General features: G+C 44.9%; 1 protein-coding gene across 5 annotated transcripts in view; it reads right to left on the minus strand.

Annotated features, from left to right (window-relative positions):
- PGM1 (phosphoglucomutase 1) overlaps positions 1-27,153 on the minus strand; it is a 133,225-nt gene that overhangs the window by 51,177 nt on the left and 54,895 nt on the right. For 2 of the 5 annotated variants that reach the window (XM_038537287.1, XM_038537284.1), the window contains exons 9-11: positions 25,874-26,057; positions 23,198-23,332; positions 19,686-20,329 (exon numbers count right to left, since the gene is read on the minus strand). In XM_038537287.1, the coding sequence (XP_038393215.1) occupies positions 20,240-20,329; positions 23,198-23,332; positions 25,874-26,057 (409 nt within the window). In that variant the 3' untranslated portion in view covers positions 19,686-20,239. Of the gene's footprint in view, positions 1-18,443; positions 18,608-19,685; positions 20,330-23,197; positions 23,333-25,873; positions 26,058-27,153 lie in introns of those variants that run through there. The other 3 variants (XM_038537286.1, XM_038537285.1, XR_005359669.1) reach the window with 3 other exon arrangements.

Here is a 27,153-nt window from a genome sequence, read left to right on the forward strand (position 1 = left end):
AACTGAGCCACCCAGGTGCCCCCAAGTCTGTATTTCTAAGGACCTCCCGGCTGATGCTGCTGTGCTGGTCTGAGCACTTTAAGTAGCAGGGCTCTGGGGCAGACTGGTTTCTCAGGATTTAGTTTCAGGGATGCTTCTAGGTGTGCCCTGAAAAGCATAACTAGATCAAATAATTCAGGGAAACCGTGGGTAAAGCAAATTCATCGAGTTTCCTATTTTCAGGACATCTTGCAGACCCCCATGACTTGTGCCACTAGGGGGAATCAATTATATGCAGTGGTTCCCAAATTTATTTAACCACAGGTTTTTTTGTCCCCATATATCTCAAAGACCAGGATGTTATAAAGTATACCTCTAGAAATGCTTCTATGGGAACACATTCCTCACCTCTTGCTTTTGGCCCAAGACTCCAAGGGGAATCTTTAATAACAGGAAGGAGCAGGAAACTGTGTTCTTGGCTTCAGAGCCAGACTCTTCCTTCAGGCAGAGACTTAAGTCAGTGAGATTAACGGCTCTGAACACTGGAAAATATGCAAAGTGCAGTGGCTGGAGTAACACAAACCTGGGTTTCAATCCTTGTTCCACATTTACTAACTATATGACCTTGAGCCAGTCATCTTCTCTGAACCTTGGTTTCCTAATCTGTAAAATGGGGGTTCTAGTATATTCCTATTTTTTTTTATTTTTTTTTTTTATTTATGATAGGCACACAGTGAGAGAGAGAGAGGCAGAGACACAGGCAGAGGGAGAAGCAGGCTCCATGCACCAGGAGCCCGACGTGGGATTCGATCCCGGGTCTCCAGGATCGCGCCCTGGGCCAAAGGCAGGCGCTAAACCGCTGCGCCACCCAGGGATCCCATAGTATATTCCTATTTTGTGAGGTAATGATGAGAAGTAAATGAACTGAATGCATGTTGATGACTCAGTTGCCCGGTACCTAGTAGATGCCCAATGGAAGCTCTTATTATTACAATGATGCAAAAAAGTCACCACATTTCACGTGCACCCCATTTTTTACTCTAGTTTTTTATTTCAAGAGAGAGGGGGAAGGAGACGGCGAGAAAGAGAAAGCACAAACATTCTGACTTGGAAGGGAACTTGTGCTTTGAAGCTGACAAGTATAATTTGTCTTGAGACTGCCAAGCTCTTGGGTTGAGCCTTCATATTAGAAAAAAGAGACAAGTTTGATTAATCTGGGGCCTTCATTACTTACTCCATCTGGCCTGGCTTGGCACAGCCCCTTCCCTCTACAAACCGATTACTCCTTCAAAAGCCTCAGCAGAGTGGCCTCTAATGGGCTCTGACACGGCAGGGATGGGGCTCACGCAGCACAGAGATAAGGGCCCCAGCACCAGGGCCAAAACACTTCCAGCGCTACAGCCCAGATGCTGCACCACAAAAAGAAAGAAATGAACTGAAAAGGAGCCAAGGCCTCTGGGCCGGGGTAGATCTCAGGATTCCCAGGAGACCTGCTTCCCCACAGCGGGAGCAGCAGCAGCAAGGCTCACATGGATGGGACTGGTGATGTGGATTATCTGGCTGGGTGTGTTCCAAAGACTATGGGCACTTTCTAATCTGGCTTTACAGTCACACCGGGGAGAGGAAAGTGCTTGGGGGAAGTGAGGAAGGTTGTTGTTATTAGACATTTGCCAGTACAAACCTGCTGAGGAGGTGTTCTCACTTTGCCTTCAGTGCACATGGCCCCACAGTGATGGCCGGGGGGAGGGGGAGGGAAGGGAACCGTTGTTTCCTAAGCGCCTACTATGCTCCAGGCAGGGTGTAAGGGGGTGTGCACACCACTGGCTCTATCACTCAGCACAAGCCTGCGAAGCAGACATTACTATTCTTTATTGAGAGATGGTAATGTGTTTAGTCTGGGCTGCCCAGGAAGTGATACAGCCAGAATTTGAATGGAGGACTGTCCACTGGGGCATCCATGCTGGTCACTGGCCTATTTTGCACCCTCAGTAGCAGCCTGTGGGTTGGAGAGAAATTGTGAGTGGGGAGACTCCCCACAGCCTTGGGAGGTGCTGTGTCCTGAGCCTTCTCTCCTAGGAGGTCGTAGAGCACAAAGGCTGACGCCCTGAGGAAGGTGGCGTTCTAGAACAGAGTACCACCCCACATAGATCATTCCATCCATCAGGAGCTTGTTTATCTTGGATCAGGGGACTGCTGGTCTCTGAAACAAAGATCTGCTTCAGAGCTGCTTTGAACAAACAGCTATTTCAAAGGGCCATGGACTTTGGCTTCCAGGACATGAGGTGCCAATGTCCAGCAAGATATCTCCCAGGCCTCAGAGAAGGGAGTTTGTTTTGGGAGGCTTGATGAGTCAGAGACTGTACAACACTGCCATCTCCTGGGAGCAAGGCCTGCACCGGCCTGGCCAGGTAGAAATCCAGCTCAGAATACCTGACTCAGGGGTACCTGGGGGGCTCAGCCGGTTAAGCCTCCTACTTGATTTCTGTTCAGGTCAATGATCTCAGGGTTGTGATCTCAGGGTCCTGAGATTGAGCTCCAAGTTCAGAGGGAAGTCTTCTGGAGATTCTCTCCCTCTGCCCCTTACCTTACTCTCTCTCTCTCTCAATCAATAAATAAATCTTAAAAAAAAAAAAAAAAAAGAAAAGAAACCTGACCAAATTAAGCTTCCCCAAGGGAACCTTCTCTAGTCACATTATGAATCAGGATCCCCAGTGTTCCTTCATTGGTTACCAAAGCCCACAGAGACCTAGAGTATGGGCCTAGGAGTCCAAACACTCAACTGTTCATTTTTTTCATTTGGCAAATATTTACTGAGCACCAATTTTGTGCCAAACAATGTGCCAGGCACTGAATACACAATGGTCAAGGCAAATGGTCCATAACTTCATGAAGTTTATATTCCAGCAGAGAAGATGGACTGTAAACAAGGAATTGTCTCATAGTAAACAAGGAATGTGTTCATTATATGGTGATGAGTGTTTAGAAGAAAAAGCACAGGGTGATGCAGGAGAACTTGGTGCTGATGGGGAGATGAGGACTCTGGCCTAGTCAGTCAGTCAGGAGAGCCTTCCCTAAGGACATGATCTATATGCAGACACCTGAAGGAAGTATAGGGATATGTCAAGCCAAGTGACTGAGGAGAACAACATGTGTGAAAGCCCTGAGACAGGGGCACCTGGGTGGCTCAGTGGATGAGTGTCTGCCTTTGGGTCAGTTCGTGATCCCAGGGTCCTGGAATGGAGTCCCACATCGAGCTCCCCTCAGGGAGCCTGCCTCTCCCTCTCCCTCTGCCTATGTCTCTGCCTCTCTCTCTGTGTCTCTTATGAATAAATAAATAAAAGCTTAAAGAAAAGAAAGCCCTGAGACGAAAGAGACCGGAACATTTGAAAAATGGAAAGTTCTGTATTGACGGGCCATCAAGAGAGAGAAAAAGACTATGTGAGGAGAAATAGGCAGTGATCAGATCACACAGTGTCTTAGAGTGCCATGTAAAGGATTTGGCCTCATATTGGTCAAGTATCTTTGTTACGTATGTCAAAAATCTAACTTAAACTAGTTTAAGTGATAAGGCAATTTATGGGTTCATAAATTAGGAAGTCTGGAATAAAGCTTCAGTTAGGGCTGGATCCAGGAGCTCATATAGTATCATTAAGACTTCCTTTTCAGCTAATCAATTGTTTCTGTTTATTTCCACATTTCGTATTAAGTAGGCCTAATTTTCTTCTGCACTGACAGATTCTATCAATCCAGTAAGAAAATAGTAATTGATATACACTAGGCCTCCATCTTCACAATCCTATGGTTCAAAAGGAAAAGAAGGTTACTCCTCCATCTCCATTTGGAAAATAAAATGCAGACAAGACTCTGATTGGCCCAGTCTGGGTCACATATATATCCATTAGGCCAATCACTATGTCCCTGGGGATGCCTTACCATGATTGACCTAACCTGGGCTGGCTTCCTAAAACTGTAGCTAGAACAGAAGTGGAGGGTGAAGAAAGGAGAAAGGGAGGCACCATGCCTGACAGCCCCAGGGCCATATGGGATAGGGGAGGAGTTTCCCCCATGGAAAAGTGGTTCTCCATCACAGGAGAGAAGTGGAGAAGATTGTAGGATATACAAAAACATTGACAAAACAATATAATTGGTAGAAAGCTATGAGAAACCCCTGGAGGGTTGTAAGCAAGTGAAAAACAGGGTAGCTTTTTTTTTTTTAAAGACCACACAGGCTATTGTAAGATTGAAATGGAAGGAACAAGAGTGGAAGCAGAAAGGACTTCAGATTTTAAGCAACTGAAACACTTCCCAACTACCTAGGAGTTATCTAGAAATGTTCCGAAAACCATAGCAAAATGTTCCTTTTAAATGAACGATAGAACTTGCAAGAAATTATGAGAAATCCTCATGGGGTAAAGCTAGAAGACAAAGGGTTAATTTGGTAGCTGAAATTATAACTCCCCAGGAAAGTTCTACCAACCTCTGGTAACCAAGAGACCAACATTTTAACAGTCATGTGAGAAAAGAAGAGAAGGTCTTGGGCCTACATATATGGTATTGGATCTGAGAACCTTCTTCCCTCTATACCCATACCACACATAAAGCTGGGCACTTCAGTGAATGGCAAAATAACGGACCAGGAAAAAAAAAAGCACCCATTGCAACTGAGAGATAACAAGAAAGCATTTGTGTCTTGGCCTAGTCTGTGGATGGAAAAAAGCCATCCCCTTGGAGGGGCACCTAGGTTGCTTAGTTAAGCATCTGACTTCAGCTCAAGTCATGAACTTGGGCTCCTGGGATTGGGCCCCAAATCAGGCTTCTCACTCAGCAAGGAGTCTGCTCATTCCTCTCCTTCTCCCTCTGCCCCTCCCTTTGCTCATGCTTGTGCTTGGTCTCTCATAAATAAATACATAAATACATAAATAAATACATAAACAAATAAATCTAAAAAAAGCCACCTCTTTGATACTTTATAAACATGAGTTTCTCATAGGTTTGGGTTGAAATTCATTCCACTTGCATGGTCCTAGAGCCACCAAATTTAAAAAGGGCTCCAGACTAGTCACACCCTTGGGGTATCTGGGAGAAACAAACATAGAACTTCTCTGGAGACCCTCAATCCAAGATATACCCAAAGGAAAGTCCCACTGAGCAAATGTTCACAATCCCAAGCTGAGGTTTCTGGCCATCTCTTTCCCCCATGATGACCACACAGACCTTCAACTGGCCACTAGGGCATTCCTGGCTCCATCCCAATCTGTTTCTGACCTTCCTAATTTCTGTCTTCAAGATTCCTCTTCGGGATCCCTGGGTGGTGCAGCGGTTTGGCGCCTGCCTTTGGCCCAGGGCGTGATCCTGGAGACCTGGGATCGAATCCCACATCGGGCTCCCGGTGCATGGAGCCTGCTTCTCCCTCTGCCTATGTCTCTGCCTCTCTCTCTTTCTCTCTCTGTGACTATCATAAATAAATAAAAATTAAAAAAAAAAAAAGATTCCTCTTCCTATCTCTGTCCTGAACTGAGCCAGCGCTAGCCCTGATACTTACATCACTTCTCTGGGTGGGAACCTCTACCACCCTCTCTACATGGCTACAGAACATGGTTCCTTTAGTTGTGAGGCCGCTGGCTGCCTCCAGGGTGAGCAATTTTTCTTCACCTCTTAGACCCAGCCTAGTGGTGGGATACTACATCTGGGCACGACCCCACATGCATGGGGGGCCATGTGCCTGGACCCTACATGCTAGACCAGTACAGAGAGAATGGGGGAAAAAAAGGAGAATCAGGGGCAAGCTCTAGGCTGGTCCTCATCCCAGTCTGTGGCATCTCGTGGACATGGCTTGGACTGGTGGAACCTGGGCTTCTCCTGCTACCAGAGCCCTCTTGTTGGCCAAGCCCAAGTCTGGTACACATTAGACAGTGGGTGTGGGGAGCCTCTCCTGACTCCACCCACCTGAATTGAAGAGTGTAATCTCTGACCGTGCTCTGGGAACCTGAATTCCTTCTTACACCACAGCCTGTGGCAGTGAGGCTGGCTACATGGAATGCTGGCGCTAAGTTCTGAGGTGGAAATCAAATCACTATCTGACTTAGAAAAACAGATTCAACACAGCAGTCTTTGTGAGAAGAGAAAAGACACGGAGCAGGCCAGAAACACGAAAGGAGTTGGTTGGCAGCTCCTCCCTGCCCTGCAGTAGGGAGCAAAGGCCAGCCCGCCTGTTTTCCTGAGAGACAAAGGCAGGGGCTTCACAGCCATTGCCAGGGCAGAATTCTCTACCTGGACCCTAACAGGCCAGGAAAATAACCAAGTCAGGGCACCCCTCCCAGACATGTTGAGGGTGTTGAGGAGGGTGTTGAGAGTGGTGACAATGAGCTCCATGAGCTCACACGTGGAGATATGCTTTGTTAACAGCAGAGGACAAAAAGGTTGGTTCAGGCCCTGGGCTGTGTGCCCTGCATAGTGCCTTGGGCCTGCCATTCTTACAGCCCTCGCTGCACACAAACACGTGACCCAGTCCCTGTTGCAGGGAATTGCCATCGAGGGCTAGCACTGGCTCAGTTCAGGACAGAGATAGGAAGAGGAATCTTGAAGACAGAAATTAGGAAGGTCAGAAACAGATTGGGATGGAGCCAGGAATGCCCTAGTGGCCAGTTGAAGGTCTGTGTGGTCATCATGGGGGAAAGAGATGGCCAGAAACCTCAGCTTGGGATTGTGAACATTTGCTCAGTGGGACTTTCCTTTGGGTATATCTTGGATTGAGGGTCTCCAGAGAAGTTCTATGTTTGTTTCTCCCAGATACCCCAAGGGTGTGACTAGTCTGGAGCCCTTTTTAAAGTTGATGGCTCTAGGACCATGCAAGTGGAATGAATTTCAACCCAAACCTATGAGAAACTCATGTTTATAAAGTATCAAAGAGGTGGCTTTTTTTAGATTTATTTGTTTATGTATTTATTTATGTATTTATGTATTTATTTATGAGAGACCAAGCACAAGCATGAGCAAGGGGAGGGGCAGAGGGAGAAGGAGAGGGATGAGCAGACTCCTTGCTGAGTGAGAAGCCTGATTTGGGGCCCAATCCCAGGAGCCCAAGTTCATGACTTGAGCTGAAGTCAGATGCTTAACTAAGCAACCTAGGTGCCCCTCCAAGGGGATGGCTTTTTTCCATCCACAGACTAGGCCAAGACACAAATGCTTTTTGGCCTTGACCTTCTTCCTATACCCATACCACACATAAAGTTGAGCGCTTCAGTGAATGGCAAAATAATGGACCAGGAAAAAAAAAAAAAGCACCCATTGCCACTGAGAGATAACAAGAAAGCTCTAAGGACACAAAAGGCTACAAATCATACAATTCTATTTATATGAAATTCTCACATCAGGTAACCATAGAAACAGAAAGTAGATTTGTGGTTACAGGCTGGAAGGATGAGGGAATGGGGAGAGACTGCTAATAGGTACCAGTTTTTTTTAGGGGTAAAGAAAGTATTCTGGATTGGACAGTGGCAATGGTTGCACATTGTACAACCTGGTGAATACACTAGAAACAGATGAATCATATACTCTAAAAGGGCGAATTTCATGGGATGTGAGTTATAATTCATTTTTTTAAAACAGCACTCTAGAGTAGCTGACTACTACTTACAGCTACTGGACCTTGCACAAGTTTTACAACCTCTCTGGGCCTCAGTTTCCTCATCAGTGAAAAGAGGGATAGTAAGAATCCTCTAACAGAGCACTGAGGAAAATAGCTAACTCGCCACACTGCCTTTGTCAGTGCAATTTTATTGCTCCATGGGAATGGATATCCTTCCCCATCCTTCCACTTCCAGTCTCCTTGTCTTTACCTCTGCAGTGAGTCTCCTGCAGGCGGCATGTGGCTACGTGTTTGGTTTTTATCCATTCTGCCACTCTATCTCTAAGGAGCATTGAGGCCAATGACATTTAAAGCAATTATGGACAAGTAGGTCCTTATTGCCATTTTGTTCACTGTTTTCTGCTTATTTTTGTAGCTCTTCCATGCTTCTTTCTTCTCTTGTTCTCTTTCCTTGTGACTGATGACTTTCTGTAGTGGCTTTCTGTAGCTTGGCTTTCACTCTATTTTCTGTGTATCTATTGTATGTTTGGGGTCTCTGGTTACCATAAGGTTAATATACCATCCTAAGTATATCGCAGTCTACATGAAGTTGATGGTCACTTAGGTTTGAACACATTCTAAAAAATCTTTTTTTTTTTTCAGATTTTATTTATTTATTCATGAGAGACACAGAAAGAGAGTGAGAGGCAGAGACATAGGCAGTGGGAGAAGCAAGCTTCCTGCAGGGAGCTTGATGCCAGACTCAATCTCAGAACCCTGGGATCACGACCTGAGCCAAAGGCAGACGCTCAACCACTGAGCCACCCAGATGCCCCCAAAAGAACTTTTTGAATTCCCCTCTGGCATGTTTTATGTGTATATTATCATAGTTTACATCATTTAATTCATAATTTTACTTCTAATTATGGCCTTTTACTCCACTTAAAGAAATCTCCATAACATTTCTTGCAAGGCCAGTCTAATGGTGATGAATTCCTTTAACTTTTGTTTGTCTGGGAGGCTCTTTTTCTTTCCTCTGAATCAGAATGACAGCCTTGCCAGGTGGAATATTCTTTCAACACTTGAACATGTCCTGCCAGTTGTGTCTGGCCTGCAAAGTTTCTGCTGAAACATCAGCTGATAATCTCATGGGGATTCCCTTGTACATACCTGTTTGCTTCTCTCTTGCTGCTTTTAAAATTCTTTATCTTTAACCTTTGATGTTTTCATTACTGGGTGTCATGGTATGGGCCTCCTTGGGTCATCTGGTTCCACCTTATGGAAATTTTCAGCTGTTATCTCTTTAAATAAATTTTCTGCCTCTTTCTCTTTCTCTTTTCCTTCTGGGGCCCCTATAATGTAAATGCTTGTTTGCTTGATGTTGTCCAAGAGATCCCTAACCTATCCTCATTTAAAAATATTTTTTTCTTTTTGCTGTTCAGCTTGTGTGCTTTCCATCATCCTGTATTCCAGATCACTGATCTGTGCTTCTGCATCCACTAGTCTACTGTTGATTCCCTCTAGTGGACTTCTCACTTCAGTTATCGTACTCTTCGACTCTGGTTGATACTTTTTAATATTTTCTCTTCATTGAAATTCTCAATGAGTTCTTCCACCCCCTCTCTCCAGTCCAGGGAGCATCTTTATGACCATTGCTTTAAGGTCTTTGTCAGGAATATTGTTTATCTCAGTTTCATCTAGTTCTTTTTCTAGGGTTTTGTCTTGCTTCATTTGGAGCATATTCCTCTGTCTCCTCATCTTGGTTAACTTTCTGTGTTCGTTTCTATGTAGGTGGAACAACTACTTCTCATAAACTTGAAGGAATGGTCTTATGCATATGGTCCCCAATGGAGACTGTGCATGCCTGGTGGCTGGAGCTGTGGCTGGATGGGCTGGGTATCTTGGGATACTCCATGCTGGGGCTGCCCTGGTGGAAGGCTGGAGCTGAAGGGGGAGTGGGCCTGAATGGTCCCAGAGCCCCAGTAGAAAGAGTGTCTTGGCAGGAGAACTAAAGCCAAAGTGGGTGCAAGCAAGGTACCCCAGGGGACTCCACGCAGGGGGCATCCTAGCAGGATGGCTAGAACCAAGGCAGGGATGGGCTGGGCATTCTCAGGGTGCTCTGCACAAGGGGCACCTGGTGGGGCAGCTAGAACTGAAACAGGCATGAGCCTGGAGGTCCCAGAGCACTTTGTTCCAAGGATGTAGAAAGCTGTCTGGAACTGAAATGGTGTTGGTCTGGAGTGTTCAGGGTTCTTTGCACCTGTGTCATTTTGGCAAGATGTTAGAGCTATAATAAGCACTACAGGGGTGTCCTGAGGAGACAGGCTGGCTATGATGCTCAGCCCCTGCTGCTATCTATCAAGGTGGAAGGGGAATGTAAACCATGGCATTTACCAGCCCCTCTGACCCAGAGAGAGTTCTAGTGGCTCCCTTGACTTTCAGCAAGTTCTAGGGATGGTACCTTCATATTCTAGTCGCCCTTTAAAATTTTTTACTTACTTATTTGAGAAAGAGAAAGAAAGAACAGGAGTGGGGGACAAGAGGCAAAGGCAGAGGGAGAAGCAGACTCCCTGCCAAGAAAGGAGCCCGAGGTGGGGCTCGATCCCAGGACCCTGGGATCATGACCTCAGCCAAAGGCCGACTGAGCCCCAGGCACCCCTCTAACTGCCTTTTTAAACCATGTTTTTTTTTTTCCTGTTCCCCAGGGCAGACAAATCAGCTCACAATTGCTCAGTATTATCCCTCCCCACTGCAGTTGATGGCATGGAGGTGGGAAGGGTAGGAGTTCCCTTCATTTTCACGTCTCCTCTCTGTTGCTGTTCACTGTGTGGTCTATTTTTGGGGTGCCAAAGCTGCTCAGTCAGCCCTCAGTTCTTCAGAAGGAATTGCTTTATCAGTACATGTAGATTTGGTGTCTGTGGAGGTGAGTTCAGGGTCTTCCTGTGTTACTATTTTGGAGCAGAAACCTCTTTACCAGTGTGATATTAATGCACTATATTGCAAAATAATTCCAAATCACCAGGCAGAGAATGACGAGAGTAAGATCCATTAAAAATTTTTTTATAAACATACTGCTTAGGTATGTCACATCACACTTCACTTTATCTATGGGAAATATCCAGAGTATTTGGAACCTATACCAATTTGTAACTTAAGCTCCAACTTCCAAAGGAAAGCACTCTAAGGCTTGACTTGATCTGGAAAATTTTACTCTGAAGTTAAATTTTTCAAAAAGGAAAGCATCTGGGCTTTAAAAAAAGAATCCCTTCCTGAACCAACAGCACCTTGAATTAAGATTTCAAAATGTATAATTTTCAACCATATTTAGTCAATATTTCTCTATATTCCTTGAACAGTAACTGGCCTAAGGCAAGTACCCATTGTTAATTCTAATTACTACTCTAGGGAAGTTCTCTGCAAAAGGTGTGGATAGATTAAATATGATTGAAATAAGTGCTGAAGAAACATGCGGAGAGGAACCAATTGATGGTGGAAAGGAGTTGTAGGTCAGAAGAGCATTTTATTCATTCATCAGTGCATCACAATGATGGACACGAAATCTGAGAGGTAGTGATTAAGAGCAAGAATTTGACTTACTGTGTTTCAGAGATCTGAAACTTACTGTAACTGTGACTTCAATCAAGTTACCTAGACTATCTGTGCCTCTGCTTTTTGATGTAGAAAATGGGAATAAAAATCACACACAGTGTCCAACAAAAAAATTCCTGGCAGCCTATTGGAATAAGGGTCAGAGCCAGATTTAAATTGTATTGAAATAAAAAGAAATGTGAATTTTTCTTGCATGAGTTTATGGACTCACTACACATTTATCAAGTCCCTACTACTCACAGGCATTGAACTAGTCCCTGGGAATACAATGCAAGGCATCATTTTTCTACTACTGTAAGGAGGTAGGAAGTGTTGTGGTCACCCAAAGGAGAGAGTCTTACTCCTGGCAAGGCAAATCAAGCAAATTTGTTCCTGTCTTACCTCAAATTTCCAATAGAAAGTGTGATTATTCTAACTCATCCTTTTGAACCAAGCCATAGGTCATAGGTGATGAGTTGCTGACTAGCCAGTAGATTGGCTGCCCTTGAGTCAGGAGTTCACCCCTGGTCTAAGCAGACGTGACCAGGAAATGTGATGGTGTCTCATTGTACCAAGCATGGTTATGTCTTCCCTTCTAGCAGAAGCTAGTTTCTCTTAGAAGAGGAATGGGGGCTGGCAGCCGGTGGCTCAGCAGTTTGGCGCCACCTTCAGTCCAGAGCATGATCCTGGAGACCCAGGATCCAGTCCCACATGGAGCTCCCTGCATGGAGCCTGCTTCTCCCTCTGCCTGTGTCTCTGCCTCTCTCTCCCTCTGTGTCTCTCATGAGTAAATAAAAAATAAAAATCATAAAAAAAATAAAAGAAGAGGAATGGGGACACTGCAGACAAGACATTGATACAAGGAAAAATTTTCCAACAGATGTCACAGTATGAGCTAGGTCAGGCCAATGTGGAAAAGCATGAGATACCTGGGGAACAATACAGACAGGGAGTGAAGAAGTGGATTGTGATTGGAGATAAAACTGGAAAGGGCAGCTGGAAAGGAGCCAGCTGGGCTGAACACTGTTCCCCTGCTCTGGAAGTCAGGACACTATTGGACTGCAGGGCAGGTGAGATGGTGGTCACTATACCCCAAATGCTCATGGTGGGCCCACTCTGGATCACAGTCATACTGGATATTGAAGCAGGAATCCGTGGTCACTGTTGTCAGAGGTCCTCTTCCCACCCATCCACACACATAAAAGACATTTTGAAGGTAGTCTTTTATTCTCTGGAAATTGCTACATGATAGAAAGTATGCTCAAGGCAGATGAGCAGAGAGATAGGAACATAAACATGAATTTAGGGGTTCTGAGAGGAGCTGTTCTTATGATGCCAAGCAATTACCCCACAGAATAACCAGTATCAGACTGGTTTGGAGAGACTACAAAGATGGGACAGACCCCCAAGTCTTTCTTCCATAAATCAACCACACTGCAAGGGGTGACCTACTGAGGACACTTGGGACCCCTAAACTTGGGCTTCTATTTTAAACTAGCTTTGACCCCTTCCCAACTATCAGTTGCATAAATATGTCTGACCACCACCATCCATCAGTAGAAAACATTATATTATCAAATTGTACACTGGGGTGCCTGGGTGGTTCAGTCAGTGGAGTGTCCAACTCGACACTCGACATTTTGGTTCAGGTCATGATCTCAGGGTGGTGAGATCAAGCCCTCTGTGGGGCTCCATGCTTGGCAGAGAGTCTGTTCAAGATTCTCTCCATCTCTGCCCCTGCTCTTTCACCCCTTTCTCAAATAAGTAAATTTTGTAAAAAGAATATACATCAAATTTTATTATCAATTTATCTTGCCAAATTCATTTTAAAAATTAGACCTGAAAAAATTATTTTCCAACAGAAGTGAGGCTTTGGTTCTAGCTCCAGATTTTATTGGACTTTATAATCTGATCAACTCAGGTTCAAATCTCAATTCTACCACTCGCTAATTTCAAATTTAGGCAAATTACCTAATCTCTCATAGCCTCCATTTCCTCATCTGTAAGATGGAGCTAATAATTCCCATCTTTAGGGCTGTAATAAGGATTTAATTTAATTAAATGACAATCCACCTTGTCATTTAATAAGGTGATTGATACATGTTAGTGGTAGTAGTAATAGTAGTAGTAGTAGTAGTAGTAGTAGTAGTAAAAGTAGTAGTAGCAGTAGTAGTAGTAATTTGTACACTCTGGGGCAAAGAATCTGATTGCTAAATGTCAGGTTTACTGCAAATCTATTGCACAGGACAGCTTTGAGGATGAAATGAGACAGTGAGCTGAAGTGCTTTGAAAAGTGCTATGCAAGCTGTAGGAATCATGAAGTCAGATATGGAGGATGATTATAGCCAAGGCAGCAAAGTGGCAGATGGAAAACACCAAAGTGTAGGAAAAAGGTGGGTCCATGACCTTAAAATAGTGAAATCAAACTCCAGTTCACTTCGGAGTTTAAAAATACCAGTAAAATTATTTTATTAGTATGTTTTATGCTGTTTCTGAAATCAATGGCGATTTATTTCATTTGACAGTAATCACTAATGTTCTCCTTATTGGACACATATTTTTCATCAATTTACAGACAGACTGATCTATTTTCAAATAGGCTTTTGCACCCTCTGTGAAGTATTAGTTAGACATTGTAAAGGTCAGAAAGTAAGAATATTCCCAAGTAGCAAATAAGTCTTCATTCATCTCCCCACTGCAATTGATTACTATTTCCTGTCTAATGTATTGAGGTTGCTGGAGCCCCATCTGAGCTTAGTTGAAATAGTGCTGCGATTGATTCATTATGTCTGTACAGGGTATGAGAATGTGAGGTGATAGCACGTGTCTATACTCAGATAAGTGAGAGATGGATGCTCCTGGTGAAAATAATTTCTAAATCAAATTTCTTCTCATATTCATAGGACTCTGAACGGCTTATTTACTGGGAAAAAATTTGAAAATTGTGACAGATTGTATTGTATTTTCCAAAGACAGCTACAAGAGCTCCCGTCTTACATGCTCTTCTGCAATGTGACCTTGCCACTCCCCCCAAGATTGGTAGAATGTAACTCTCCTGCCCTTGAATCTGGGCCGGCCTGAGTGAGTTGGGCAAAACCGGTTGGATATAGTAGGTAGGAAAGAAAAACACAGCTCCTGCCTGGTTTTCTTGGTACACTTGCTCTTGGGAAGAAGCTCCTTCCTAAGTAGCTAGCACCATGCTGTGAGAAACTCAAGGCTAAAGAGGTCATGAACTGGAGCAGCTGTCCATCAACAGTTCCCACTGAACCCACCCTTCCAGTCTGGGTGCCTCCACATGATACCAGCCCCTGGGCATTTGAGTCATTCCTCATTCCCCAGCTGGTCGAGTCTTCTCAGGTGAGGACCTAGACACTGTAGGGCAGACAAGCTATTTCCACTGTTCCCTGATTTCCTGACCCGCAGAATCTCTGAGCATAATAAGATCATGCACAAGTTTACCAACACTAGATTTGGGGGTGCTTTGTTTGACAACAATGGTAAACTAGAAAAAGAATCCCAAACACCAAGGGTTGGAGGTGGCAGGTCTGCTCTCTACATTGTGATTGTGAGACTGCACAGGCCATGTAAGCTCTCAGAGTTTCTATTTCTTTATCTAGGATGATAATTGCCCTTCTAATCACAGTACAAAAATGAAGTCAGAAAGCAATAGATAAAGAACTTTCACAAAATAAACGCTGTCGTGAAAAGCAAACAGATTGCTACTCTTAACTGGAAAATAGCACTCTGAATCACCGAAGACATGCTTTTTACAAAATACTTATTAGCCCACACCCGCAAATCCAACTTAACAGATCTAGGTAGAGTCTTCACATTTGTTGAAAACCAAACCAGAGCCCTCAAAAGTCCCACAGGACAAGCAGACAGACATGAGACAGACTCTCGCTGGCAGTGACCTCACTTCTTTTGTATAATGACATGCCAAATTGTAAGATTCCTTTTTGCTCTCATAATGGGAACCAACACAAGCCTCTCCCTCTTCCAGAAGGTACACACTGTGTGCACCCCAACACTGGGAGGCCCAGGGCTGCTGTGCCTACCTTACCCCATTGCTTTCCATGAATCTGCTCGGAGGTGGTCTTCAGGACTTGGGCCTGGCTTTGTTGATTCTACTTCTTGAAGAAAAATAACTTCTTTCCATACCAGGCTAACTTGGTAGAACCCTTCCCCGACCCTACCCCCAAATAACTTTTGTAGCAATGGGAGATAAAATACTTAACATTTAAATTTAAGTTTTATTCAGAGTGACCATGACACACGTATCTCCCATCTGCTGCTGTTATCTACCCAGACCCTCTGTCCCAGGTGCTTTCTCACTTCCAACCTCTAAACTTTATGAGAGTTCCTAGTTGGCTATTCACTCACTGTGAAAGTTGGTCAACTCACTTATCACCTGCAAAATGAAGATGATCACACCCCACAGGCCGGGTGAGGGCAGGGGATCATAGCTGAAGAAAGCATCCTGCCATGCAATTAGATTTCCTTCACTCTTTCCAAAAATTGCTTTTTGAACTTTTGCTATGTGCTGGGTGTGAGGCAGATCCTGGTTCAACACTGATGAAAAACCAGTCCCTGCCTTCTAGGAGCTCCCAGGGCAGCAGGAAAAATGGAAAGAAAACAGGCTATCAACATGGAGCATGTTAAGTGCCATGTGGAGGGTTCTATAGGAATACCCCAATTCCCAAACCAGACATTGGAGGCTCAGAGAAAGCTTCTTAGAGAAAACAGTGTTTAAGGAACAGGCAGGAGTTAAAGGGATGTGGTGGAGGATGGGATGGAAGGGAAAAGTGATCCAGGCAGACAGAAGAGCAGCTACAAAGACAAGGAGACAACAGAGCACAGTATTTCCAGCAAACTGCAGGTGGCTCCGTATGTCTGAATGTAAGGCAGAGAGCAGAGGACAAGGAGCTGGTGGGAAAGGCGGGAGGCAGGATATATGGCCTTACAGGCTGTACACACAGAGGCATTTGGACATTAGCATTGGAAAGAGCACCTAGCTGATGACATGGAGAATGGACTAGAGGGGCAAGAATGGAGGCCCAAGGCCATGAGGGGATCTCTGTAGTCATTCAGGCAAGGTGATTTGACTCCGTTCATAATGGTTGAAATTACTCCTATCATACCCCCCCTTGCTGGGGGTTCGGAACGTGAAAACATGAGGGGTGTGTCTGCTACAGGAAGGCCAGTTTTTCTCTAGTGGATGAACTCTGAGGCAGAGGAAGCAGAGGGATCAAGGACTGGCCTCCCCCTGAAATGCAGAGAGCTTGGTATTTGTTTTCATTCTCTGAAGCAGGGCCCATCTCCTGTAAGCCTGGCCATTTTTTGGACCTGGGGAGTTTCCCTGAACTGGAATCTGCTTCTCCAAAATGAAAGCTGAATGTCAAGAGGGAGGGGGAAATGTGAAATTTCAGAGTTTAGCCCCAACAGTTCCAACCCAATTTTCTCACTGTAATCCCCACCACACCCCAAAGAAAACAGGCCTGACTCACAGACCACATCAATCCTGGCAGGCGGGGAAGCTTGGCTGCAGGCTGCTGGTCTGCCTGCCTCTCAGGGCCCCATCCCCCAGCATTCCTGGCTGGGGGCAGGGCACATGTGTTGGGGTGTATCTCTAGAAGCCACAGAAAGAGGAAATGTGGTACTTACCCATGCCCATCCCCACTGCTCCTTGGCCCCAGCCATCTCCCTCTTTCACTCTGAGCTTTTAACTCCCAAACCTGTAGCCACATGGGGTCAGGGAAAGCAGCTGAATTATGATCCGGGGTGAAGAGGAAATTTTTTCTTTCTTTCTTTCTTTCTTTCTTTCTTTCTTTCTTTCTTTCTTTCTTTCTTTCTTTCTTCTTTCTTTCCCTCTTTCTTTCTTTCTCTTTCTTTCTTTCTTTCTTTCTTTCTTTCTTTCTTTCTTTCTTTCTTTCTTTCTTTCTTTCTTATTTCTTTCTTTCTTTTTTTTTTTTTGGAAGAAATTTCTAAAGCCATTCCAGGGGCCACAGACTTGGGAGTTTCTGCAGCTGATTCAACAGATGGAGAGTCAGGAAAAGGGTCAGGGAAGTCGGTGAGATTCACATTCAAAATCCCACTTCCACCACATGATGGTAGCTGGGAACCTGGGGTAAATTACTCAGGCTTCTGTTCTGTTTCAGTTGTCTCAGCTCTAGAACAGGAATAATAATGTCTTGCTTGGAGGGTTACTAGCAAGCCTGGAGCCCAACATCTGAAACTGAATAGGTGCTTAGAAAATCTGGATTCCAGCATCAAGTACTACCTACCCAGCTCGTTAGGCAGTTCTCCTGTACAGTCTCCTACTTGTGCTGGCCTTCATTCCCTCTGCTAGCCTTAGGGGCAGCTGGAGGGCAGTAACTGTGTGCCACACATTCTTCCCTTCCTGTGACATCTCACACCTCATGTGGATCAATATATATTTCCTAGCTGACTGATATACCCAAGTATCAAGATCCCAGGGCCAGGGCCACTTGGGTGGCTCAGCCAGTTAACCAAGGTGTCTGACTCTTGGTTTCAGCTCAGGTCATGATCTCAGGGTCATGAGATTGAGCCCCATGTCGAGCCCACACTAAGTGCAGAGCCTGCTTCAGATTCTCTCTCCCTCTGCCTCTGCCCTCCTCTACCCACACCCTCTGCATGCTCTTTCTCAAAAAAAAAAAAAAAAAAGATCCCAGGGCCAGAGGGTGGTGGAGACATTGATGCCAAAATTAACACTCTCTGGCACCCAAGGCACACAACATGACCCCTTAAAAAATAAAATACAGGGGCATTTGTGCAACTGCACAAACCTGTCTTTCACCTGTTTGAAGTAGCCAGTCAATAAAAAGGGCAAGACAAAGTATTGGCAAGCTGTGCAGAACAGAGCTTCACCATCGGGGTATATGTCACCACTATCCAGTGGTGCGACATTGGGCAAGTAACCAGATCTCATCTCTAAAAAGGGAATATTTGGAGTATGTCCCTCACAGAGTGACTGACAGCATGTAAAGAGTATGTGGAGGATCCCTGGGTGGCGCAGCGGTTTAGCGCCTGCCTTTGGCCCAGGGCACGATCCTGGAGACCTGAGATCGAATCCCACGTCGGGCTCCTGGTGCATGGAGCCTGCTTCTCCCTCTGCCTATGTCTCTGCCTCTCTCTCTCTCTCTCTGTGACTATCATAAATAAATTTAAAAAACTTAAAAAATAAAAAAACTTAAAAAAAAAAGAGTATGTGGAAAGCACTCAGAACAACGTCTGACATTTAATGTTCAATAAGCACTCAGCTTCCTCTCATCTTTGTGAAAACTGAGTTCTGTTTGCTGGGCTAGACCCTCTTGTGAAGTGACAACACTGGAAATCTTACCCCAGAGACCCTGTCACCTGGAGCAGGGAGTGCACTCTGGGTGGAGGAAGGGTACAGGGCTGAGCTGCCTCTCTGGCATAGTCTGTATGGCAAGATGACTTTGTGGAAATGTCCTGTAAACCATAAAATGCATTACAAGTGTTAATGTTACAGTTTCTTTTTTCCTAACACCTTAAAATCTTGAAACAGTATTATAAACCTAATCTTAATTTCCACTTGATAACCTACCGTGAGCTAGATAGATAAAGTGCCCACTGCTTTACACAGGTTCACTCTCAATGACCCTATAAAGTAGGAACTATTTTCATCCTGATTTTTTAAAATGTTTTTTAAAAGTAGGCTCCATGTCCAATGAGGGGCTTGAAACTCACAATCCTGAGATCAAGAGTTGCAACTCCACAACTGAACCAGCCAGGCACCCCTTCCTCCCAATTTTAAAGATACTGAGAACATATTCAAAGGTGACTCAAAGTCTCAAGAAGGATTCAAACTCAGATCTATTGGCTCCCCAAACTATGATTTTAACTACCACATTACACTCATGGGTTGAATATAAATGTTTTAAGATGGGGTGCCTGGGTAGCTCAGTTGGTTAAGCACCTGCCTTCAGCTCAGGTCATGATCCTAGGATCCTGGGATGGAGCCCCATGTCGAGCTCCCTGCTCAGCAGGGAATTCTACTTCTCCCTCTCCCCTGCTCGTGCTCTCTCTCTCAAATAAATAAAATCTTTAATTAAAGATAATAATTGTTCTAAGATGAGTAAGATGCCAAAGGGCTCAAGATATCCAGCCAAATGCCAGTAATCCTGCTCTCAGATTCTAAGAGTTCTGCTTCTGTCCTGTCAATAGGCATTATGGTATCTCAACACCACAAGGCACATGACCGTGCTTGCTATTTAATATCTCCTGAAAAACAAACAAAAAGATCTCCTAAAAATCATCTTGCTTTTCTTCATTCCAAATTAACTATGTTGTGCTTACTTTATCTGCCTCAGATGGATCCAGGGCTCAGTTGACCCTACCAAGATATGAAATTACAGTTCCTGAATATAAGAATTTTAAACCTAGCACAGAGAACATTTTGTTTTCTAGCTAGGACATCCAACAAAACACAATACCTTCTTTAAAAAAAAAATCTACTTTCTTTTCTGAGAGAGCATTTTGAAGTTAAGAAAAAAAAGACATCAAGAAATAGTGGCTTATTTTGCTTTAATATCCCAAAATATTCGTGTGAATGGGACTATGTGGCAAAACAAGGCAGAAATCTGTAGACAAGTACGTCTCACTCTGAGGAAAGAACAGATCAGAGAGAAGGCACCAGAAATTGCATTTTGCTGGATCACCTGTAAACAATTAATGGGGGAAGAATTCACCAAAGAGAAAGGAACTTGTGCTGTCATTTCATTGGCACATCCTAAGGATGAGAAATGGCCTCACTAGCTGATGTTCAACCTCCATCTCACATTGTAAACAGAAGGTGGTGCTAGGGAGACAAAACCCATACAACAGCAGGGCCTAGGGGCATGAAAAGGGAGGGACATTAGCAAAAGCCCCTGGGTCCTCTTTCCCTCATGGCATCTCAATCGGCAGTGTTGCACTAATATGCCATTCATCAACAACTGGTTAGTAGAAAACACCAAATCCTAAAAAGCCTGGGTGAATACATTTTGTTTGTGTCCATGCTCTTCCATCAGATGACTTGGAGGGTCCTAGGGTAGAGAGACGTACCGCATCTGGCCTGTCTTCTTAGGTGATAACGGTGGGTGCAGTGCGTCCTGTCTTCTCTTGGAGTTGGGACACCTTCAGAGCAATGGAAATAAGGGGGGCCAACATGACCTGAGGGAGACACAAGGAGAATCTTTTCCATTACTTTCTCTAGACACAGAGCCATAGTACCAGCCCCAAGACTGTCTCCAAGAGTCATCTAACTGCCTCCTCCCATATTCCAAAGTCTCCTCAAACTCTGTAAGTCTAAACACAAAGATGTGATCTTTCCCCCTAAAATCTGCTTCCAGCATTCCCTATCTCAGTGACTCAACACCTCAGTCTATCATGTAAAGCTAATGAACAACTTAGAGTTACACTTGACCCTTTTCGTCTCCCATATCCCCCTTGTCCAATTTATTCATAAGCCTAAGTGGCTTTTACCTTTCTAAGTATCTCTCAACAGAGACCATTTCTTTCCATCCTGGGGCCACAGATCTTGCCTAATCAACATTCTCTTTCTCACCTGGAACAATAGTGCTTCCACTTCCACTTCTGCATCCTCCACTTTGTTTCCTCCACTGTACCCAAAGAGATCTTTCCAAAATGTGACAGCACTACCCTCCCAACTACCTCTCACTTAGGGGGAAAAAAATAAAAGAACTCTGCTGTTGCAGAATAATAGAACATTATATTTTATAAATATTATTTAATATTTTTTAATTAAAAAAAATTTTAAAGACCACTTCTCTAGCTCAACGGCCCACTTTAGAGATGAGTAAACTGGTACCTAAAAACATGAAGTGATTTAACCAAACGACTCAAGGACAGAGCCACGAATAGTTCATTTCCTACTGCCCGCTGTTACTTTCCCTCATCTTAATCTCCACCAACTCATTATTCCTGGATGAAAGCTGGAGAAGCAGCTCCGTATGCTGACCACACCACTTGCCTTTCCCCTTGGGGCTCCAATGGTCCCATTAAGGGCCGAGGCTGAGGCCCAGCAGCTCCAGAGTAAGGGAAGGCATCTCCTAGCTGGAACGGTGGTACACCTAGGCAATGTGGGCACCACATACCCTTCAGAGCCCTCCCCCCTCCTCCTCTCCCTTTCCCTTCTCGCTTTCCTCCCCTTTTCCCTCCCACCTACCTCCCTCCTTCCTCCCCCATTTCCCTCTCACCTCCAGAGGACTATGTTTCAAGGACTATGTTTCATCTTTCATTCATTATTATCTACCACATGCCAGGTATTAAGACAAAAAACACAATTCCCTGCTTTTTTCCCTCTTGCTCTATTATTTTGTGGGTCTACAATGCAGACACCACTGCCTTTGGTTTAAGTTTTAGGGACACCTGTAGCACAACAGAGATCAGGTAATGACTGAAACTGAAGTCTGGCCACCGTAAAAAATGTAAAAGTGAAGCATCCTCTCACCTCCCTCTTTTTTTATAATAAAAATAACTCTAAGAGCTTCCTCAAAAGCTAATCCCATGTGCCAGGCACAATGTTTAGAATTTTGCACCCCGTGTCTCCTTAAATCCCTATAGTAACTCTGAGAAGTAGGTCATGTTCTGCCAGGAAACCAAGGCTCAGAGCACTGAAACGCCTTGCCCACAGACACACAGCGACTCAGGTAGCAGGAGCTGAATCAGAAAACAAGATCTGGGCAGCCCAGGTGGCTCAGCGGTTTAGCACCACCTTCAGCCCAGGGCGTGATCCTGAAGACCTGGGATCGAGTCCCACATCGGGCTCCCTGCATGGGGCCTGCTTCTCCCTCTGCCTGTGTCTCTGCCTCTCTCTCTCTCTCCCTTTCTGTCTCTCATGAATAAATAAAATCTTAAAAAAAAAAAAAAAAACAAGATCTTTCTAAACCCAAAATTTATGCTCAAAACTGCCATGCCAAGGTTGTCCAAATGAGTTTCCGAGGATTTTAATCAGGTGTTAGAAGAAAAAATCTTTGTGGAATAATAAGCATAGTGAAATGCCACTTTCACGGGGGTCTTTCCTGTAAGTTCTCCCAGAGTCCTCAAGGTACAGTGTGTTATGAATCCTGAAGAAGGGGTTAATGTACCACAGGACCTCCTACAATTCTTTTGGCTACGGAACTCTGGTTGGGGAGCATTTGTCAAGATCATTGTGTGAGGAACAAATGAGGTGAAAGTCCCCTGTGGGTCATAGTCTCCCCGTGGCTCCTCCCTTAGAGTGGCTGTCATCCCAGTTTTCTGCCCCAGCCCTGGCTCCAGGGACCCTCCTCACTCTGACATACTTCTGGAGACCCTGGGCAGCTGGGAGTCCAAAGCACCAGGCTTCAAGTCTGCAGACTCTTCCACATAGACATTTGTTGCTGGGTCATGAAACTCTCTGCCCCACCACCAAATCTGGAACCAGTGTGTGCTCTGCCAGAAAAGGCTATCAGCCCAAGCAAAGCGGCAAGTGACCAGTGACAGACCAGAATGCCAAAAGAGGAGCTGATTTAAAGATGACTTATCCTGGGACACCTGGGTGGCTCAGCGGTTGAGTGTCTGCCGTTATCTCCGGTCGTGATCCTGGGGCCCTGGGATCGAGTCCCACATCAGGCTCCCTGGGGATCCTGCTTCTCCCTCTGCCTATGTCTCTGCCTCTGTTTTTCTATGTCTCTCATGAATAAATAAAATCTTTAGAAAAAATAAAGATGAGTTATCCTGAATCGCTGCTTACCAGGCATGTGACCCTATTAGCTGCCACTTCATCTTTCTCTGTTTCTTTATCTCTAGCAGGGAAAATAATAGAGTCTACCTCATTTGAGACTTAAATGAGTACCTCCATTTCGGTAATGGGTTTAGAACAGAACTTGGCAAATAGAAAATGCTGAGATAATTGTTAGCTCTTAACTGTTGTTACGATGTACTGAAGGAGACACGGAGAAAAGTGAGCACACGTGTTTGACCATTTGAGAAATAGTGCTACTACCATCATTCCCTCCAACGGAATGAGCCAGTCAGGGCACAGGGCTTGGGCATCACCTGAGGGTCCTGGTAGATCTTGGCGATGTCCTTCTCATAGCTGTCGATGTACAGACGAATGGTGGCTCCTGCACTCCCAGTGCCGCTCAGTCGGAAGATGATGCGAGAGCCATCCGCAAAAATGAGCCGCAAGCCCTGGAGAGGATAAGCAGAGATGTTTTCCTCACTTGCTGGAAGGGAAACTGAAGACTGGCAAATTACAAGGGATTAGCCTGGAGATCTAATTTCATCCATACTTGATCAATCGGAGGATTATATCTGTGATAAATGACAGCAGTTAAGCGTCATGATCCTGCCCTGGTCAGACTGTCACTGCGTCCAGCCAAGGGGGACTGAGCTCATGGGGAGAGAAGCATTCCCAGGGTCAGGTGGGAAATCTGATCCAGGGCCTAGAGGTGCTGTATGACACAGGCCTTCCCTCCCTTGCCTCTCCCCACTTCCCTGTAATTTATGGGCTAACCATTCCAGTTTGAAGCCTAATAAGTAAACAAATAAGTCGCTAGATGCAGAAATTTGACCCCCAGATCAGGAGGAAAACCTGGGCAGAATGGGCTGAAACCAGAGCAGAATAGATTCCAGACAGATGAGAGGAAGACCTCTTTGCAAATCGCCAATAAAGAGCCTCAAACAGAGAACATGGGCCACATGCCCTCACATGAAGCCAGCTATTCCCAACCTAGCAAGCAGGATTGAGTGATCACCTCCCCTCCCCTCCCCTCCAGGCCTGAGGCCTCCAAGCAGGGTGTGTGTGGGCGCCATGCCAAACCCATGCCCCTGACCCCCTGCTGCCTTCTTCTTTCCCTCCTGGCAGCATCTCTCATCCTCAAGAATCTTCTTACTTCAGGGGACTTGAGGTTGAAGACTCTTGGGTAGGTATTTTGTCATCTGAGGTACGAAAGTTCAGCAAGACAGTTATCTGAGAACTCTCTTGTCTTCGTGAGCCCATCATCCTTCCATACAAAGAAGAATTTCACATAAAGTCAAAAACCAACCAGGAGGAAAGACACTGCTCCTCAGTGTCACCAAAGACAGCTCTGCTTGTCACCAAATCCCACCCCATGTTTCATCGTGCCATTCGGCAGTAAAGATAGCAGATTAAACACTTGAAGTACCTTCCTGATTCAGTCATCATCAAGGGGGAGGATACCGTTAATTCTCATTTATCGTTTCTTGCTTCTAGAAACCTACCAGGTTGGTCTACCTCTCCCACAGCTTCAACTTGAAGCTTCCAAATTCTTTTCACTTGATGGTAGATGCTATATCTACTTTGGAAGATTCTCCCTCCTACCTGGTCTTCTATTTAGATGCTCAGACTTTCTGATTATAGAACATGAAGCTGTTGAGTCCTTCCTCACAGAGTGCAGAGAGCAGTACCCGTGCTCATGCCGACACCCATCCCACATTCACCTCAGCTCCCCTCCTCCTTCCTCACAGATGTTGGGTACACTGTAGAGTTGGGGTTTACTTTCCCTAATTGCCCACTTTCTCTCTGAAGGCTTCTCTACAAAAACTTATATGCTGCCATCCTCTGGACCCCACTTTCCCTTTTCCATACCCACTTCCTACTCTACCCCTGACCTCTCTTTTTCCAATTATCTCAGACATTGCTTACAATCATCTATACTGGACCCAGAGTTCTCACAGGGGGTGAAAAGGCATAGGGAAAAAGCCTACTGTGCTAGCATTTTGAGGATGGGACACTTCTGGCGCTGAGGGTCGCTGTGGCCATGCTCCAACCACCCATCCATTGCCTGCTCTCCAGACAGACACTAAATCAATCCTGCGGTCCATCTCCTTCAAAGTTGTTGGATGCCTTGAGAAGGACCAGGCCAAAAATCTAGGTCCATGAAAAAAGCAACCTGGAAAGCTGTAAAAGAATTTTCATTTCCCTCTTTATTATCTCTGCTTCTAAATTATCAGTGGTGAGTCTAACCTGTGACAACAGCAGAACCAGAGGAGAGAGGACCCCAGGCCCTGGGTATTTGTGAGAAACCTGGTCAAGGACCAACCCAGCCTGCAACCCTGGGTCTCTGGCACCCAATGAGGGAAACCCTAACAGCTCTGTCTGTATCCAGACAGGGTCCAGGTTCTCAACTGAGATGTCTTGCTTATGCACTGCTGTGTTAGGACTGGCTGCAAGTCACGTGCTGCCGACAGTAACAGCTATCTAACATTTCTAAGTCTAGAACGCCTCATCAATTATTTTCTTCTTCTTCTCTCTCCTTTTTTTTTTTTTTTTTAGAAATTAGGACATACCAGAGAAACGTCTATGATAATGCCACTCTCGTGGCTGGCATTCCACTATAATCTCTTGAGAGAAAAAAGGGGATTGGTAGCTAAGGCAGTAGTTCACCTTTTCAGCTTTAGATTCTAGGTCTCCCTTCTGCACATGCACTCAACACATGTCTTGCACAAAATTCTGGGGGATGTAAAAATCCCTCTGGAGCCAAGGCTAAGAATCTCAGAATGAGGGCCGTAGGGGAGTACACAGAATCAGGGCATTTTCCCTACAAGTATATTTGCAAGTTATATGTGACCCAGCAAAAAGCTGGCAATCATTTAAAAAAAAAAGGTAGCAAAGGACGAAGGATTAAGTGGCTTTTTGCCTTATTCTCTTGAGATTTCAGAGATGAAGCTCTGAGGCCTCTCTCCCACTACACATAAATCTGTTCCTACCTGATTCCTTGAAACGCTTCCATCCACTGGATCACTGTATTCAAAGTTATCAATTTTCTCCACGGTGTAAACTTTGTCACCCACTGAGAACTGTTTGCCCACGAAGGAGCGATCAGATATCAGGGCCTCCAAGTCCTTCATCATTTTGTTGGCACCCTCAGCCTCCACCTCCTCGTAATCATACCTGCAAGAAGTCACAAAGGTCGGGCCATGCACTGACTTCAGATCACACTGAGGTAGATTACGACTTTCTTCATCATTTGTTTGGCCCTCCCCTAAAACCTCCTAACTTTAGAAGAAGCTGGCAAAAGGCTGAGCTTGTCCATCTCTGGGGAGGGAGCAGATCAGGGATGAGAAGAAGGCTTTGCAGGATTTCAGGGAAGGTTTAAGAGATTCCGAGTAAACAGAAAACCCCCATCTTGGCTTTTCTACAGAACAAGCTCGCTCTAGAAGCTTCAAAGGCTTTTGAGAAAGTCTAACATTTAATCACTGCATCCTGAGGAGGTATCATTAAATGCAATGCTCTCCCTAGAGGACTCTGCATCAAGAAACACATGAGTCAGGCATTTCTCTTCCAAACTCCTAGAGTTTCTTTGGGATAAATGCTGAGATGGTTCCCAGTCTGGGACCTGCCTGAGGCTGCTGAGATTTTGGTGAAGGAGAGTTCCAGTCTCCACAGGAGCTTCCTAAAGGGAGGCCAAGTTTTCACTGACTAGATAGAAGTGGCTAAACCCTAACTCTTTATATCTGAAACACCCCTGTCCTATCAGTGAAGGTAGATTCTGGTCCAAACTGCTTTGGGTTCACCCTGGCAGAGAAGAGCTGGTGTAGACACAGAAATGTCAAAAAAAAAAAAAAAAAGAAATTCTGACTGTTATGACTATTATTATTACTCTAAGAACTGTTCTTGATTTCTTTCTTATGAAGTTAAAGACTCTTACAGGTGGCTTTTCTTTTTCCCTTTTTTTTTTTTAAAGATGTTATTTATTTATTCATGAGAGACAGAGACAGAGAGAGAGGCAGAGACTCAGGCAGAGGGAGAAGCAGGCTCCATGCAGGGAGCCCAACGTGGGACTCGATTCCAGGTCTCCAGGATCACGCCCTGGGCCAAAGGCAGGCGCTAAACCACTTAGCCAGCCAGGGATCCCCAACAGGTGGCTTTTCTTGACCCTCTTGAGAGAGTTATTTTTTTAGAAGCTCAAGACAGCAAAGTCTATATTTATTTGCGATAGTGAAACAAATATGATATGTGCAAGATGACACCTCTGAGACATGAGAAA

This window comes from Canis lupus, chromosome 5, assembly GCF_011100685.1.
Source record: "Canis lupus familiaris isolate Mischka breed German Shepherd chromosome 5, alternate assembly UU_Cfam_GSD_1.0, whole genome shotgun sequence".
NCBI lineage: Eukaryota > Metazoa > Chordata > Mammalia > Carnivora > Canidae > Canis > Canis lupus.